This window comes from Monodelphis domestica, chromosome 4 (genome assembly GCF_027887165.1).
Source record: "Monodelphis domestica isolate mMonDom1 chromosome 4, mMonDom1.pri, whole genome shotgun sequence".
Taxonomy (NCBI): domain Eukaryota; kingdom Metazoa; phylum Chordata; class Mammalia; order Didelphimorphia; family Didelphidae; genus Monodelphis; species Monodelphis domestica.
The window spans coordinates 57,884,568-57,902,744 of record NC_077230.1 but is presented as its reverse complement, the minus strand read 5'-3'; the positions used below and the strand labels follow the sequence as shown (position 1 = coordinate 57,902,744).

The window sequence follows — 18,177 nt, the reverse complement described above, 5'->3', positions numbered from 1 at the left end:
CCCAGCCAATTGTTAAACCATCAGGGTGAGCGTTTACACCTCAAAAATCAGCAGGTGTTACAAATCAGTGCTTGACATTATTTTGTTAATTGTCTAAACTTAAGAAAGTGATGGAGAAAATGTTAATACTGGAGATGAAACTTAAACATGTGCCCAGCATATGTTCTCCTACACCCACTGGCCAGAGAGTTGTTAAACATTTATCAGCACACCCCTGGTACAGAGTGAGGAACTTTTCTTCTCTACCAGCCCTGTGTCTGTAGAAAAAAAAAAATCTCGTCACACTGATGAAAATGCAGATCCTTTATAGGAAGGAGACATGCTGCCTCCATATTTTTAGGTATAGACTAGTCACTTGGCTTCCAGAGGCTCACATAGACGTGGGGAATTGGCTATTTGTCAGCAGACCCTGATCTCATGTGCACTGTTACTTGTGCCCCGTTCTTAACCTTTAATACATTTTTACTGAATTGAGTCCAACAGATTCAAGAAAGTAGTTACTTACCCTAGTTGATCTCCAAAGACAATTATCTTGGAAGCCTTTGGACTAAGGGGGAATTATAATCCAAGGGCTATATATTCATGGCTATTGACACAATAATAAATGTGTATAAATTTCAGAATCAAAAGGCTTAACATTATCCTTGATCATATGACCAAAAAATACCACCAAAAGATGTAGTTAGCCAATCTATCATCGTGCATTCTTATTTTTTAAACATCATTACTTCTTCTTAATTGTATGTGAAATGGCAACTGAGTCTAAAGCCTGAACTTGTCAATGTTAGATGCAACTTAATCATATGGGTTTTCACACACTCTCTCTTGGACTTAATTCTACTCAACAAACATCAATGAAATATCTCTCAGGGAAGAGGGCATTATCCCAGTTTCTAGGAGACACATTATGTTTAGAGCAAACAAAACCTCTGTCTTTACGAACCTTGTGGTCCAGCAGGTCTGAAAGTATTTCACTAAGATGGAAATTTTGGCAGGAAACTTTTTTCAATATTTTTCTTTTTCAAGGATGCCACAGATGTGCAGATTCTTGACTAGGCTTCCGAAGGTTTAGAACCACAATGAAAAATGCCTTCAGGAAGACCACAAACTCTATACCAGACAGTCCCTTGGTTCACTCTGACCTCTTCAAACTCCCTTATAAATACCATTTCTGAATCAAAGAGCTATTGAGTGTCCTTTTTGAACTGATTGGTATGGCCACTGGCTGAACTTCCAGCCCACATGCACATAGTGTTTTAATAAGAGGAACAAGTCTTGCTACCCTCATGTCAAAAGGATTTGGCCACCACAAAATGCAGATGTCAAGATAAGGACTGCATCTTTACCTCCCCTCCCAACCCCCCAGATCAGCAACACATGAGGCAGAAGCTAAATTTTATGTTGTGGCCAGTTTCATGATTGACTTTTGTGCTGGCTAGTTGTTTAACTTCTGGCACCAATGGGGAGAGAGACCAGCTCCTTTATGAACACTGTTCCCTTTTTGATTACAGAGATTATCTTCTCATAAAATTGATTCCTAGTCTAAATGTATTGTTCATAGACTCACAAATCTAAAGCTGGTAAATATCTTATAGGCCACCTTGTTCAACCCCAGCCTTTTCCCCCTCCCCCATTTCATATTTTATTTTTCTCTAATAACATGTAAAAAACTATTTTTAACATTTGTTAAAAAATTGTTTCTAGTTTCACATTCTCTCCCCTCCTTCCCAATCCCTTTCTCTGAGACAGCAGGCAATTTGATATAGGTTATACACATGCAAGCTTGCAAAGCACATTTCCATATTCATCATGTTGTGAAAGAGAACACAAATAAATAATGAAACACCACAAAAAATAAAGTAAAAAAATAGTCTGTTTCAGACTCCATCAGTCTTTCTGTGTAGGTGGATGGCATTTTTCATAAGGAGCCCTTTGGAATTAGCTTGGATCTTTGGATTGCTTAGAATAGCTAAGTTATTCACAGTTGATCATCATACAGCATTGCTGTTACTGTGTACAAATTCTCCTGTCAAACCCCTCCTTTTTCAGAAGAGGAAACTGAGGTCCATTGAGGCAAATAATAATTGCTAGCATTTGTATAGCACTTTAAGGTTTGCAAAGCACTTTACAAATATTATTTCATTTTATCCTCGTAACTTCCTTGAGAAGTAGATCTCTTTGTCATCCCCATTATATAAATATGGAACTAGGGGGAGATGAAATAACTTTCCCAGGGTCATATAGCTAGAAGTGGCTAACACTGGATTTGAACTCAAGTATTCCTAACTCCAAGACCAATGCTCTATCTACCATAGTCATACAGGCAGCAGTAGAGCTGAGCAACGTCTTCTACCTACATGTTCATTGCCCCTTTTACTATATACCACATTTCCTCTTTCTATGATCACCGATGACGTATTTTTTAAATAGGTGTAAAGGTTAGTGTGAGGGTTTCCACAGTATTTCCAGTTTGCTGCAGTTTAATATTAAACTCCTGACCAGTGAATCATTCATAAAAATTATTGGTCACCTCCTATAGCCGAACTACAGCTCACCTTCATGAACTAATATCTTATTTTTCCTGCAGTTAACTTTATATAAAAATATTGAACTAAAAGCTGTCCTTTGATATGCAATGGCCCTATGCGGTTTTTAACTAATTCATTTCAACAAATATTAAGTAACTGGACTGCAGAAACATTCTTCCTAACTTCTGTTTGACTGTGGAAGGCACCACCAGTTTGATAGCCTAAGTATCATCCTTAACTTCACACACCTCCTAAGCCCTCCATAGCCAATATGTTGCCAACTCCTGACAAATACGCCTTGCAGCATCTCTTATATATGCCATTTTCTTTGCTCTCTCACTGCCACCATCATCCTGGTACACCAGCTAATGCCTTCATTATGACATGCCAGGACTATTGTAATAGCCCATAGGTTAGTCTTCCCTATTTCAAGTCTCTCATCATTCCAATATTTCTTCTACTTAACTATCAAAGTTGCCATCCTAAGCTGTTGGTCTTTTTTTCCTAGTGCCTCTAGAACCAAATATAAAATCCTCTGTTTGGTTAGCTTTTAAAACTCTCCACACTCCGTTCCCTTCCTACTTTTCCAATCTTCTTATTCCTTACTCTCCATGATCTAATGACTCCAGACCTGCTACTCCTCCTCCTACAAGGCACTCCATCTCCTGCATACTATTCCGGTTGTCCCAAATGTCCCCTTCTTTCCATCCATTTCCTTGGCTTCTTTTAAGTCTCAGCTAACATCTTAACATCTGCAAGAGGCTTTCCCCATTCCCTCTTATTGCTAGTGTTTCCTTCTGAGATTACCTCCATCTTATCCTGTCTGTATCTTTTCTATGCATAGTTGCTTTCATGTTGACTCCCATATTGAACTGGGAGCTCCTTGAGATCAGAGACAGTGTTTTTGCCTGTCCTTGTATCCCCAGTGCCTGGTACATAATAGGCAATTAAAAAATGCTTATCGACTTGACTATTTAGAAAATGAATTCACTGCTGCTTTTTTTTGCTTCCTAAATAAATGGAAATTAAATGTCCTCATATTTGATATCAAGTAGAATTCTTATTTATAATATTTAATTAATTCTCATGCTTCAATATTTGAGGACCCATGGTTTAGATGGCTTAAATGAATAGAATACTAGATTTGGAGTCATGAAGACCTAAATTTGACTCCTGCCTCAATCATTTGCTAGCTGTGTAACTCTGAACAAGGTAATTAATATCCCTGTGCCTCAGTTTCCACATATATAAAATGAAGAAGTCGAACTTGATGGCCCATAAGGTTCTTTCCAATTTTAAATCTATCATTCTATGGGCTTCTGTTTAAGCCCATGTGAGTAGTTCTTTCCCTCATACAGAAAGCAATCTTTTCAAGCCTTGATGGAAGCTTCTTATTTTCTAAAGCCTTAAAAAAAAGAATCATTTGATGGTCAAATCTATGATGATGAGTTTCATTGATCTTTAGGTTTGTCTCTCAAGGCTAACAGTTGACAATCTATCATCAGGCTAGTACTTGGAGGCTTTCAATCATAGTAGAAACTGATAGACCTTGTGTTTCATTGGTCTATCCTTTAAGAATCCAAGGCATCTTCAAACTATAGTTTGCAATCAATGAAGCACTTCAATAACAATTCAATATTTGCATTGTGCTCTGATTTCACATCTTAGATTTATTCTCACAATAATACAAGGTCAGAGATAAGAAAATTCACGATATAGGGATAAGAAAATCAAAGCTCAAAAATGTCATGATTAACTCATGGACACGTGTTTATAAGTATTACCAAAGCCAAGACTTGAACTCATGTCTTTTAAATGTCAATAATAATTCCTATTTATATACTGCTTTAAAGGATCTAAATCCTAGTCTCATGAACTGTCTGCTATGTCTCTCTGCTGAAAGATCACACTGAACATATAAGCCATTAATTTTTCTTATTCATTCATCACTTTCATGTATACTAGTGAGCCAATGTTAGTGGTCATATAATTTGGAACTGGAATTATTTTTTAATGAGCAAATGCATTAGAGGTTCCTGTAGGCATCTTTGAAAGATACTCAGTACAGATTTTGAATGCTTTATTTCCATGTTGATGGTCATTCATGTTAGGACATGATAATTTTGTAATGTGTCAAAATGTGAAACAAAAATTGGCTTACCCTTCTCATAAAACAGTCACCCCAAATCAGAATCCAAATATTTAGAAAAGAGGCTGTGCAATACCCACCACATATCTGTTGTGGTCATTTAGAAGACCTGGCACTGAGTAATTTATAGATCAATTTCTTTCAAAATAATAATTCACAATTCAAAGCCTACCCAGGTTTGGCTTTAAATCCCTCTAAGCTAAGAACTCTTTTTCCTGGCTGAGCATCACTAGGCAAGGTCTATTTGGGAATATTTTCAGGTTGAATTAGTGCCAACTAAATCATATTAGAATTCTGTGGTTGTGGTAGCTTTAAAAAACACACACACACAAAATGCACCCAAACATATTGGCTAAACATGACACAATTCTGCAGATGAAATCTTGAGACTACAGTTTAATAAGTACCAAATAAGGAAACAGGCCAGTATAAACAAGTGAAGTAGGGAGGGAATAGGGAAATCAGATAAATAGGTTGCATGATCTTTGGTATCATGGAAAATTTGAGTAAAATAATCATAGGTCATAGATCACAAATCATACAAGAACAACAGGCCAACATCATCATAGCAGCTAAAAAAAATGTTCATATAGTGCTTTCAGGTTTATAAAGTACTTTGCATAAATTTTTTCACTTGTTTTTCACCACAACACTGTGAAATCCACACTCTAGATCAGTGGTGGTGAAACTTTTAGAGACTGAGTACCCAAACTGCACCTTTAATGCCACTTGTGAGCCGCCAACTTACCCCAGATAGGGGAGAGAGGAAGTGCTCCCATTGGACTGATGGGCAGAGGGGTGGATGAATTGAAAAATGTCCTCAGGTACAGTGGAGAGGGGAAGGGCACATGTGCCATAAGTTTGTCAACATGGACCTAAACAATAGCATTCAGTTAAAACTACAGAATCAATAAATAGCAATAGAAACATCAGCTTTAGAATTTGCATAATGCTTTCCTCAAGGTGTTATTCAACTATTATTATTTCCATTTAGAGGATGAGGAAGTTGAAGACTACATAAGTGAAATCACTTACCTAAGGTCATAAAGCTAATAATGATCTCAGTTAAGATTTGAACACTTTTCTCATTCCAGGTTCAGCATTCTTTCAACTCCCTGACATTTCATTTTCAAAAGTAGTATCTATAAAAACCAAGCATTTACATGAAAGCTTGAATTTGATAAATATATCCAACCAGAAAAAAATTCTTAGGAACAGATTATTTTTACCCAGGTCAAAAAAATACATAAAGTACTGTTAGCAATAAGGAAAAATTATGAAATTCCAGTGACTAAAGTCAGCCAATAGACAAATAGTGGTTATTTTTCTCAAATTTCAAAGTTTTGGTGTACCCAAAGTTAAACTGAGTGGTCTAAACAAAGAAAGTACAACATGCCCATTTTTCTAAGAAATGCATATTGTTGATTGATTTTTTAAAAGTTTCATTTCCAATTAAGTACATTAAATATACATTGTTCCTTTTATTTAATAGTTTACAATAAGCCATTCTCTGAAGGTATTCTCAAACCCTTTGATGCCTCCAAAAATGTTTCACTGGATGCTATTAAAAAAACAGGTAAGACCAGATCATGAAGAGAATAAAGCAATGATGTTTCAAGGCAATGATAAATTTTCATTTTATGCATAGAACCTCATATACTGTGATGTCATACACTTTTGTGGCCCTAGGGAAATTGTGCCACATCTTAAAGTTTTTATTTCCTTCTTTATAAATAAAGTTATTTTTAATACCTCTTCTGGCAGTCACAAAGTTATCATGAAGCTAAATAATTGAGAGTACTATACAAAGACGAGGTAAGAACTGGACATTGGTCATTGGTAAAGAGAATTCCAAAAGGCTCCTTCTAATGGCGACTTCTCTACAAGGCTTAGAGGGTTGCCTAGAGCACTTAGAGATTTAGTGACATTTGTCCAGGGTCAGAGAGCAGGTTTCAAAGGCAGAATTCCACCCCAGGTCTTCCAGATTCCAAGAATGGCTTTCTATTTACTTTACAATAGGTGGTTTTACTATGCATATTCTATAAAAGGCTAAATTGGATAACCCCTCACTCTGGAAAAATCTACCCCATCACTTCAAACCAGCAAATTAATGCAACCAAAAATGTTATAAAATTATTAGGAGTCTATTTTCCCTTGGGGATGAAAATAGTCCATAGACTTCTCCTTAAATTCTATTACTTCAATAATTATTTTATGTTTAATTCTTTATTGATCATTTACTGGGATTTTAATACTGAGTGGTCACAGTCTCTAAGATACCAGAGAGGATATTCAGGATAGATATTTCACCTGTCTGACACAATTTTGCTTTTATTTAAAATTCTCCTGGCGCCATTTTGGGGTATATTGTTTTAGTGGGGGTGGATAAAGATGTGACCAGATTTCATATCCAAACTTAGAAATTTAATTAGGGTGATTTCTTTATTATGCAAGGATTCTGTGCTTTATAAAAGGTTCCCATTCAGTGACCTCTCTCCTAGAATGTATCATTAACCATTTGACAATTAGGGGAGTGGAAGCCAGAAAACTTAATCTAAACATTCAGTCATCACCAGTTAAATATCAATAAGAAATCAAGATAAATAGAGGATATCTGAAATTACTGTATGGGAATCAGAGAAAAATGACCCATTTTCAATCTTTTAAATAATAAAAGTAATTAGCATTTAGGTTGGGTTGAATCCTATGTATTATCTCATCTGATCCTTATAACAGCCATGTGAGGCATATTATTATCATCCTCATTTTCTAGATGAGGAAATTGAGGCTGAAAAAAAGCAGAGAGACTTACCTAGAGTCACACAGCTAGAATGTATCTACTTCAGGATTTGAATTCAGATCATCCTGACTACAAGGCCAGCTCTTTGTACATTATGCCACCTAGCTGCCAAATGACAAGTATATTTTTTTTAAAGGATACAATACCTGACTATTATTATGCTTTATTATCATTTTACCTATCACTTGGATTTAACCCAAGACACAATAGTTCTTGGGCACAGGTGGCACAGTGAATACAGTACTGAAATTGAATTCAGGAAGATACATTTTCATAAGTTCAAATCCAGCCTCAGATACTTACTAGCTTTGTGACCCTGGGCAAGTCACTTAACCCTATTTAGTTGTTTCCTCATGTGTAAAATGAGGTAGAAAACAAAATGCCAAACCACCCCAATATCTTTGCCAAGAAAACTCCAAAATAGGGTCATAGAGAGTTAGACATGGCTGAATAGTAACAAAATATCAGATTTTATATTTGCTTATTTTATTGTATATTATTGTTATATTTTATTTATTTTTATTTATATCCTCCAAAATATGATTTTCTGCATCATTCCATTTTCCCATAGAGACACCAATTTTATTATAATTGTGTTGCTATATTTTTGTGAATGAATGAAAGAAATGTGTGTAATATTCTTTTAGCTATAATCACTGATACTCCTCACTCCACCTTACCACCTCCTAAGCCAACACAGTCCCGAAGAAAACCTCTATCACCAAACAATGTGACCGGCAAGCCAGGAAGGCCAGGTAGGTCAGATTTATACTTCTACCTCGCGCCCACATCTCCATTTTTATTTTAAACCTTTGTTTATTAACTCTGAGGAAACTAGATCTTAGTATCCTAGATTGAAACATAAAAAGCATCAGAAGAATATTACACTTTAAAAAACGTATCTTCCCAAATGGATTCTGTCTGTGTCCACATTGACTCAGGCAGTTGAATGGCTTAAGAAACCACTCTCAGCCACTTGTCAAGGAGGAAGCATTCTGATGATGGTTATTAATCCTGGTCGTTAAAATTCTGGGGATCTTTCTTGTCTCTTTATGTATATGGTGCAGAAGAAGATTTATTCAGGTTTTTTAGCTGTTAGCAGATGAAAATTGTTTTTTGATGAACTACTAATCCTACGCTTACTCATCTTCTAGAAAATAACATAAAAGCATAATTCTGAGATTCAGAGGCACAGTTCCCACAGTTCCGCTTCTGACATTACTTCCCTTTTTATGGTAGGCTGTGATACCCATTAGAGATGATTATTGGCTGAGATTTCTAGGGTGACTTTGGAAAGGTACCATTTGCAATAAAACAATTGAGTACATTAAGAATTAATCTAGGGGCAACTGGACTCAAATCTGGCCCCATCAGTTTTCAGATGAAGAAATCATAGCTATCTATAATCATGGAATGCTCAAATCACTCTTGATTAGAGAAATGCAAATAAAAACAACCCTGAGGTACCACCTCATACCTATCAGATTTTCTAATATGGTAGAAAAGAAAAAGGATAAATGTTGGAGGTGATGCAGGAAAATTGGGATGCTAATACCCTGGTGGTGGAATTGTGACCTGATTCACCTGAAGAGTAATTAGTAGCTATGTTCAGAAGATTCTAAAATTGCACACACAATTTTATTGACCCATCAATAACATTTCTAGTTCTGCATCCCAAAGAGATCAAAAAAAGGAAAAGAACATATTTATTCAAAATATGCTTTTTTGTGATAGCAAGGAATTGGAAATTGTGAGATTGTCTATCAATTGAGTAGTGTTGTAGTATATCACAGTTATGGAATGCTATTATACTGTAAGAAATGATAAACAAGATGATTTCAGAAAAAAATCTGACAAGACTTACATCAACTGATGCAAAGTGAAGCGAACAAAACCAGAAAAACATTACACTATTACAGCAATCTTTCTTAATTTATTTTATTTTTATTGTCATGCAAAACACACTTCCATATTAGTCATTGTTGTAAGAGCACACTCATGCACAACTAAGACCCCAAAATACAACCAAAAATACACTGATGTGAAAGACAACACCAACAATTCTTTCTCTGGAGGTGGATAGCATTCCCTGTCCTAAGTCTTTCAGGATTGTTCCAAATCCTTGCATTGCTGAGAGTAGCCAAGTTTTCATATATTATCATTGTCCAATATTATTGTACTGTATACAATGTTCTCCCAGTTCTGTTTATTTCACTCTGCAACACTTCCCGCAGATCTTTCCAGCTTTTTCTGAAATTATATTGCTCATCATTTCTTATAGCACAATAGTATTCAATTACCAACATGTACCATAATTTGTTCAACCATTTCCCTATTGACAGACATCCCCTCAGTTTCCAATTCTTTGCCATCACAAAAAAAAGAGCTGCTAGAAATATTTTAACAGCAATATTTCTTGATAATCAACTGTGAATGACCTGGTTATTATCAGCAATGTGGTGATCCAAGACTCATGATGAAAAATGCCATCTGCCCTCCAAGAAAGAACTGATAGTCTAAATGCATACTAAAACATACTAAATTTCATTTTCTTTCTTTTTTTGAATTTGAGATCTTTTCCACAAAATAACTAATATAGAAAAATGTTTTATAGGATTACACATGCAAAATCTAGACTGCTTACCATCTCAGGGAGCGAGGAGGGCAGGGATTGAGGGAGGGTCAGAAGAAGGGAGAGAATTTGGAACTCAAAAGGTTTTAAAAAAATAAATTTTAAAATTTGCTATTACATGTATTAGGGGGAAAATAAAATATTATTGAAAGAAAAAAACCTGGCCTCTGATACTTCCTTGCTTTGTGATCCTGGTCAAGTCACTTGAACCCAATTGTCTCTCCCTTATTGCTCTTCTGCCTTGGAACCAATACTTAGGATCAATTTTAAGGCAGAAAGGGTTAAAAAAACAATCTTTGAGGATTCCTGAGAACAAATCATATTGTGTCCTTATACCATAAGCCTCTACCCCAGAACCATAACTAGGAAAAGGCAAACAAGGCTTTTCCCCAGGGCATCCGTGTTTAAGGGGTGTGCTTCCTCTTCAGAAGGATGTTTTTCTTCCCCATAGTGACCACTGTCCTTGCTCCTTGCTTTCATTTACCTTCATGTATTTATATTGACATTGCTGATTTATATTTTTGTATGCAATGCTATTCACATACTATGTGTTATGCCAGTCCCTCCATCTCTCATTGCCATTTTCACTTTTCTCCCTTCCCAGTCTTGGACCTCAGAGTTAACCTATTCCAGGTTGCACCTTTTGCCCCTCTCAAATCCCTTCCCTCCTTTTTCAATCTTTGTTCATGCTTTGCCAAACCTCAAACTTGATTCCTTCAAGCACTTGCCTTTTCTGCATCTTGTTGTTCCTTTATTTTTTCAGTTATGTTCAACTCTTCATGACATCATTTGAGGCTTTCTTGAGAATACTAGAGAAGTTTGCCTTTTCCTTCTCCAGCTCATTTTACAATTGAGGAAACTGAGGCAAATAGGGTGAAGTGACTTGCCCAGGTTACCTAAATAATAAGTATCTACAGCCAGATTTGAACTCAGGAAGAGGAGTCCTCCTAACTCTTGTCTACCCATTGTGCCACACAGCTGCCCACTCACATGCTACTAGTAGGCTAGAGCAAATCACAAATAGCGACACTAACATCTCTCTGTGTGCTTTTGCCTCAATTCTCCCTCATTTCTGAATTGTTCTCCCTCCTCACTTTTACCTCCCCTACCTGAGAGCCTTTCCTGATTCCTCCAAACTCTGAGAGGACGTAACTCTTCCAAATTAAAATTACCTAGCTTTTACTTTGTACATGTAGGACTCCCCCAAATCTCAGGAGAGCTTTAAGCTATTAAAAACTTAAAATTACGCTAAGACTTTTGGGAATGCACATACACAAATACACATATGTATACATCTATACAAGTATATGTTATACATAATTATATATGAGAGAGTATATTACCTACAAACTATATATGATATATGTAATCTACATTGCCAACCCGGTAAGTTCCTTTAGAGCAAGACTGTTTTGTTGTCTTTGTATCTTTAGCACAATGCCTGACTTGGAGAAGTGTTTAATAAATACCTGTTGATTCACTGGTAGATTGAAGCTCTCCTCTACCCCATTGCTGTGCCCCTCGCTTTTTCTCACCCCTCTCCCAGAATGAGAGACCATTGCTCTGGAGGAGAGGTTCTTAATCTGGTGTCAGGAAAATTGGTTTTTTCCTAATATTTTGATATTAAATAAAAATGTTCTATTTTTATTTAATTGGATTCCCTTATGATTATTTATCCATCTAAAATCATAATTCTGAGGAGTCTATACGCTTCACGAGACTGCCTAAAATGTTGAATGTTTCATGTGATTGAAAAGCAATAAGGAAATACTTTGAAGCAGAAAAATCCAAAGGTCCTTTCCTAAATGTAATGTTTCTTCACTCATTTTCTTTTTAATCACCTCTTGACAAAGGAGAAAGGGCTATGTGTGAAAGAGAAAGACCAGAGCTGGTTCTGAAGTTTGACCTGAATAACATCCAATTGTTTGCATTGTATTTGACTTCTTCCAGTCTTTCTCAGAGGCAAGACTCTGATCTGTGATGCATACTGACTATGGAGCCCTGGACCAGTCACTTGCCTTCTGGTTAAGGTGCATAGCTAAGACTCTAAGTTACCCCCCCCAAAAAAATGCCAATCTGCATTAGTGGAGAAAGTTTCCCATTAAGAGTTCCTTATGTTAATGGAATCACAGTCCCCTCCTCATCTCTCTCTCTCTCTCTCTCTCTCTCTCTCTCTCTCTCTCTCTCTCTCTCTCTCTCTCTCTCTCTCTCTCTCTCTCTCTCTCTCTCTCCTGTCTTTCTCAGAAGACAAATCAGAGTTGTTGTTTTTTTCCTACATAACACTAAATGATCCTGTGTCTATTTTAATACAGGAGTGGAGTGCAACAAAGACTTGTTTTTAGGATGCAACAGTCTTACTTTTAAAAAGTTTTTTCTGTTCTTTATTTTTCATTTCAATTTTAACATTTTTTTCTTTTAAATTTTGAGGTTCAAATTCTTTCCCTCCATCCTTCCCCTCCACCCCCTTGAGATGGTAAACAATCTGATATAGATTTTACATCTGCAATCATGTAAAACATTTTCCCATATTAGTCATTTTGTGGAAGAAAACTCCAACAAAAAATGAAGAAAGTGAAACATAGTATGCTTCAGTTTGCATTCAGACTCCATAAATCCTTTCTTTGGAGGCAGATGGCATTTTTTATCACTAATCCTTTGGAATTTTCTTGGTTCACTAATTGCTGAGAATAACCTAGTCATTGACAGTTGTTAATCACACAATATGGCTGTTACTGTGTACAATGTTCTCTTGCTTCTGCTCATTTCACTCTGCAACAGTTTGTGTAAGTCCAGGTTTTTCTAAAACTTCTTGCTTGTCATTTCTTAGAGTATTCCATCACAATCAAATAATACAACTTGTTCAGCCATTTCGCAACTGAAAGACATTCCCTCCATTTTTGATTCTTTGCCACCATAAAAAGAGCTGCTAAAAATATTTTGGTGCAAAAAAAAAAAAAAGATCTTTTTCCCTAACAGGCTTTAAAGCAAACAGAAAAACTATCATATGAAACCCCAGTGATCTCCCTCATAAAGTACACAGCATAGCCTTTCTCATTAGAAAAATGGGAACTTCTCTTATGCTAAAATAAAATGATACTGTTTTGCCAACTAGGAACCACCTTGTTACCCCGAGTAACCACCCCTCCTCCAAAGGTGACTTTCAAACCTATTGGACCCACTGTGCCAAAGAAGCCTGAAACAGAGAAAAAGCAGCCAACAGCCTCTGTTTCTGGAGAATCCGGTTAGTATGGAATCTAGTAGCCCACCAGGTGCTTGGATGCAAAATCCAAAGAGATGACTCCATCTTTTAAAAAAAAGTCTATGAGCAACTTGATCATGGATCTTTCTACCAGAACTTCTCTTTTTCCATTTTTGGAAGATTCATTCTTGTTGTTGCTCAGTTTGGAAAAGAGGGGGGATAATATGAAAATATATTTATGTTTCTCTGCAGACAAATTCACGCTAGGATATTAAGAGAAATCAGTGATATGGTAAATAGATAAAGGGAATGAGAAAATGTAATCCTAGGTATAGGAGTCAAAATGGATGGGTTCAGTGGCATCTTATCTTCCATTGCCCCGTAGGCAGCAGCAGAGAAATGACCAGAGCTCATTATAGTGAAATAAATGTATGGGCTGCAGATAGTCTGCCACAGAGTGATTTCTGCGGCTCTAAATCCCAGACTAGGAAGGGACATGAGGAAGATTCAGAATTAAGGCTTCCTATTTCTTTATAATATTCTGAAGCGTTATTTCTTCCATTTGCCAGAAATGTTTACACTAATTATGTATTTTGCAGATAACTTTACTGACTTTAGTTCAAGCCCCACAAGAGAGACTGATTCTGGGGGAAACCAGCGGTTTGTGGGTATGTCTTTCTAATTGAAAACCCTATTATTCTCAGTTTTACTGGACTGGACTTTATCTTTTTCATTCTTCTTTCTTTTGTCAAACATGGTCTCATGGTTCAGTGATCATTTAAAACCGTGAAAGGATTTTGCATGATTTCTTCTTATTTCCCTTATGGTTTCTTGATTATAATCCTGGGATTTAAAAAAAAAAATTTCTGTGCCCTATTAAAACATCTCTCCTCACAGAAATCGGTGTTGAAGGATCTACTCAACTGTATCCTCTTTTGCCTACGGGATCATAACTTCTACATCTTGGTATCCCCAAAATTGCATGGCAAAGTGACCTGGTAGGCAGATAACATTGTGAAATGAATGGAGGAGTGAGTCAGTGAATAAAGATAAAAATCAAAATCTCATGTACTCAGGTCAAGATAGACTGGTGCAGAGATAGTTGCCAGAGCGGAGATATCATAAAAAAGGAGCTCTGTAATAAAATGTGAGTGTAGTGTTTTGTAGAAAAATTTGGCATTTGAGGGAGACTGGGAAGAGGATTACACATATCCACACACATACGTATGCAAAGGAAAGAAAGGAAATTATTCAATATTTTTTATTCCCAAAGAACAGAGGTAGGAGCAGAAGGAATCAGGAAATGAGGACAGATTTGAAAGTATCATACTGAATTTTTTTAATATCTCAAAATGAAAATCAAGCAATAAATAGAAATTATTTCATATGTAATCCTCATTTCTGGTTTATGAGATATAGGCATATTTATATATAATGTGCTCATTACATTTAGAATAACAATTAAATATTGTTAAAAAGTAAAATAGGGACTACAGATAAAGTACCACATATACTCACTTATGGGGCAATAAACCCCACAATAAATTTGCAATTTTCAACACATGGATCTTCAAACTTCTAAGTTATCCATAGAAAGCTTTTAATGGTTTATTCATTATTTGACTTTTTTTTAATTTGGCTACATTTGGGTTCAAAACTGTTTCTAAAACCAGCCTGCTCATCATTTCCTACAGCACAATGGAACTCCATCACAATTATCTACCACAATTTATTCTGCCATTCAGATTTTTTTGATTCTATACAGGTTTCTTGCTGCCACCCCAGATTCCCAAACCCTCTTAGCTTAAGAGACAGAAACCAATTGTAATATTGCCCTAAGAATAGTATTAGTACAAAGGTAAATCCCTATGTCTATTATTGAAAATAATAATAAAATATTAATTCACTCAAAACACTTAATTTCAAGATATCCACTTATTTGAATTGGTATAGAAGCACTATTCTAAACACATTGCAAACATTTCATTTGATCCTCACAATAATCCTGGGAGGTAGGCACTATTTATTTTACAGTTAAGGAAACTGAGGCAAGCAGAGGTTAGGTGACTTGCCCTGGGTCACACAACTAGTTAGTTACTGAGGTTAATTTGAACTCAGTTCTTCCTGATTCTGGAGCAGCTACACAGCACAATATATAGAGCTTCAGGTCCAAAGTCTGGAAGAACAACTACAACTTTCTAATTCCAAACCCACTGGCTATCTAGCTGCAGAGGATAGAGCACTGAATTTGGAAACAGAGAATTTGAGTTCAAATCCTGTCTATTTTACTTCGTGCCCATGTAACTATAGGCAAATCACTTGACAGCTCTGGATTTCAGTTTCTTCATTTGTAAAATCAAGGTCCAAGCATTTCATTATTAATTTATTAAGTACAATAATTATTGATTATTAAGTTAGTATTAAATTAAATCTATGATTCTGTGAGTTATCTATCTCCATTCTTTCTTCCATCTGCTTGGATGGTTAAAAATGGACTGTGATCCAAGTACACTCTGACCAGGTGCTCTGCCTGGACACTAACTTTAGATCACAGCAATGATTTCTTTCTCCTAGCTCCTCATGTGAAATACATTCCAAAGCCTGAGGATGAACCATGTTCTATCACTGATTCTGTGAAGCGGTTCCCCAAAGAGGAGGTGTCAGAAGAAAGCCCCACGAGCCCCCCCCAGAATCCTCCCACCAACCTCACTGTGGTCACAGTGGAAGGATGCTCATCATTTGTCATACTGGACTGGGAGAAGCCACAGAATGACACAGTCACTGGTCAGTTTATGACTTTTTTGTTTCAGTGGAAAGACTTTTTAACTCTAATTGAGAATTATCTTGCAAGGATGTGGTGAGTGTATGCCTATTCATACTTGCCTTACATTCTGAGGCAGCTGGATGCTGCAGTGAATAGAGTGCAGACCTTGGAGTCAGGAAGATTCGTCTTCCCGAGTTCAAATCTAGCTTTGGGCATTTCTGAGTGATGTGATTCTGAGCATGTCACTTCATCTCATTTGACTCTTTTTCCTCATCTATAAAATGAGTTGGAGCAGGAAATGGCAAGCCACTCTAGTATCTTTGTTATGAAAACCCCAAATGGAGTCACAAAGAGATGTACACAACGGAAACAACCAAACATCAAATTATTATTAAATTATCGCAAAATATCATATGAAAATATTGATATAATTTTATCATAATACATTCATCATATTATATTATATAAGGTATTGACATAATATATATGATATATCATGGTATATTTTGTCAAAATTCATTTATGATAAAATATCATGTTATTAAAATAAAACAATTTTTAAAAGACTCCCTCAACTAAAACTGGAAAAGTATGTCTCTTAGTCATTTGTTCTTAATCTTTTAAGCAAGTTGTGCCTAAACTTAAACTCCACACCATACGTATTTTGATCTCAACACTTTTGTTGTTCACTCATTTTTCGGTCATTCTTCATGACCGCACTTGGGGTTTTCTTGGCAAAGATACTGGGGTGGTTTTCCATGTCCTTCTCCAACTCATTGGATAGATGAGGAAAGTGATGCAAATAGGGCTAAGTGACTTGCCCAGGGTCACATAGCTGGGAAGTGTCTGAAGCCGTATTTGAACCTACGGAGATGAATCTTCCTGACTCCTGACCGCACACTAATCACCAAACCACCTAGCTGCCCTATCATAACCCCACTAACAAGAAATCTAGATTAAAATACCAAGACATCTAACATAATCTTCCTACTTCACCTAACGTTCAACAATCTCTCTGTATAGTGGTGATTGCCTATTAGTTTCTTTTATTTTGGTTATTTTCTTTATTCACTTAGAGTACTTAACACATATAATGAAAGACAAACCTCTACCTAAAGTTCAGAGAAAAAAAAATATAGCACTTAATACCTCACTCTATATAAAGTGTGTATATAAAAGCTATGATTGACTATCTGATTTGTGGTCAAAGGCATAAGCTCCCAAGACCCAAAGCAGGAATGGCAACATCTTCAGTTTCTACCAGGAGCAAAATGTCAAACTGTGTATCAAGCAACTACCAAAGTTCTCCAAACCATATATTACTGAAAAATGCAAATCTTGAAATACAATCCCAATTTGGAAATGATTCCCAAAATAAAATAAAATGAAAAGGTTCCAGAATTGGCATCTAATTGTTTCATTTTAAGTTTATGGAGTCTGAGGCAATCCAATGGTCAGTGAATAAATTGCCAGACCTGGAGTCAGGAGGGCCTGGGTTCAATTCTGGCCTCCAACACTTCCTAGCTGTGTGACCCTGAAAAAGTCACATAACCCCAATTGCTCAGCCCTTACTGCTCTTCTACCTGGAACTGATATTTGTGTCAATTCTAAGATAAAAAGTTAGGATTTTTTATATAAAAATAAGGAAATAAATTTATGGAGTAATTATTCAGTTAACTAGTGGAAAGAGCATTGCATTTCTCATCAAAAGATGGGTTAAGTCCTGGTTTTACCACTTGCTCATTGTGTTATCTTATGTGAGACAACTTCTCTGTGACTCAGTTTCTTTAAGCTGTAAAATGAGAATGATAGGTTGTTGTAAGGGAAATGCTTTGGAACCTTAAAATTTAAAATTCATATGAACTATTGTTATTTGACTATTTGATTAATTTACATTTCTTATTTTTTAGAATATGAAATTAGATCCAAAGAAAATGGAGCACCTACTGGGAAGAAGGAGGCTATTCAAACTACAAATCAAACCTTCTCTGCAATAGAAAATCTAAAACCAAACACCAGGTAATTTGTCACTTTCTGAACAACTCTAGTAGACAACAATTATGTTTATGTCAGGTAGCACTGGATTACAGATCACTTCAGTATAA

The 18,177-nt window shown here is 36.1% G+C and overlaps 1 protein-coding gene and 1 long non-coding RNA gene across 7 annotated transcripts in view; one reads left to right on the top strand and one right to left on the bottom strand.

Annotated features, from left to right (window-relative positions):
* ABI3BP (ABI family member 3 binding protein) overlaps positions 1–18,177 on the top strand; it is a 293,851-nt gene that overhangs the window by 252,531 nt on the left and 23,143 nt on the right. For all 6 annotated transcript variants that reach the window (XM_056793404.1, XM_056793406.1, XM_056793407.1 and 3 more), the window contains 6 exons: positions 6,170–6,253; positions 8,125–8,232; positions 13,222–13,350; positions 13,908–13,976; positions 15,883–16,092; positions 17,983–18,091. In XM_056793404.1, coding sequence (XP_056649382.1) covers positions 6,170–6,253; positions 8,125–8,232; positions 13,222–13,350; positions 13,908–13,976; positions 15,883–16,092; positions 17,983–18,091 — 709 coding nt within the window. The remainder of the gene's footprint in view (positions 1–6,169; positions 6,254–8,124; positions 8,233–13,221; positions 13,351–13,907; positions 13,977–15,882; positions 16,093–17,982; positions 18,092–18,177) is intronic.
* The window catches only part of LOC130453645 (uncharacterized), a 37,220-nt gene that overhangs the window by 13,037 nt on the left and 6,006 nt on the right, over positions 1–18,177 (bottom strand). The gene's annotated exons all lie outside the window — the stretch shown is intronic.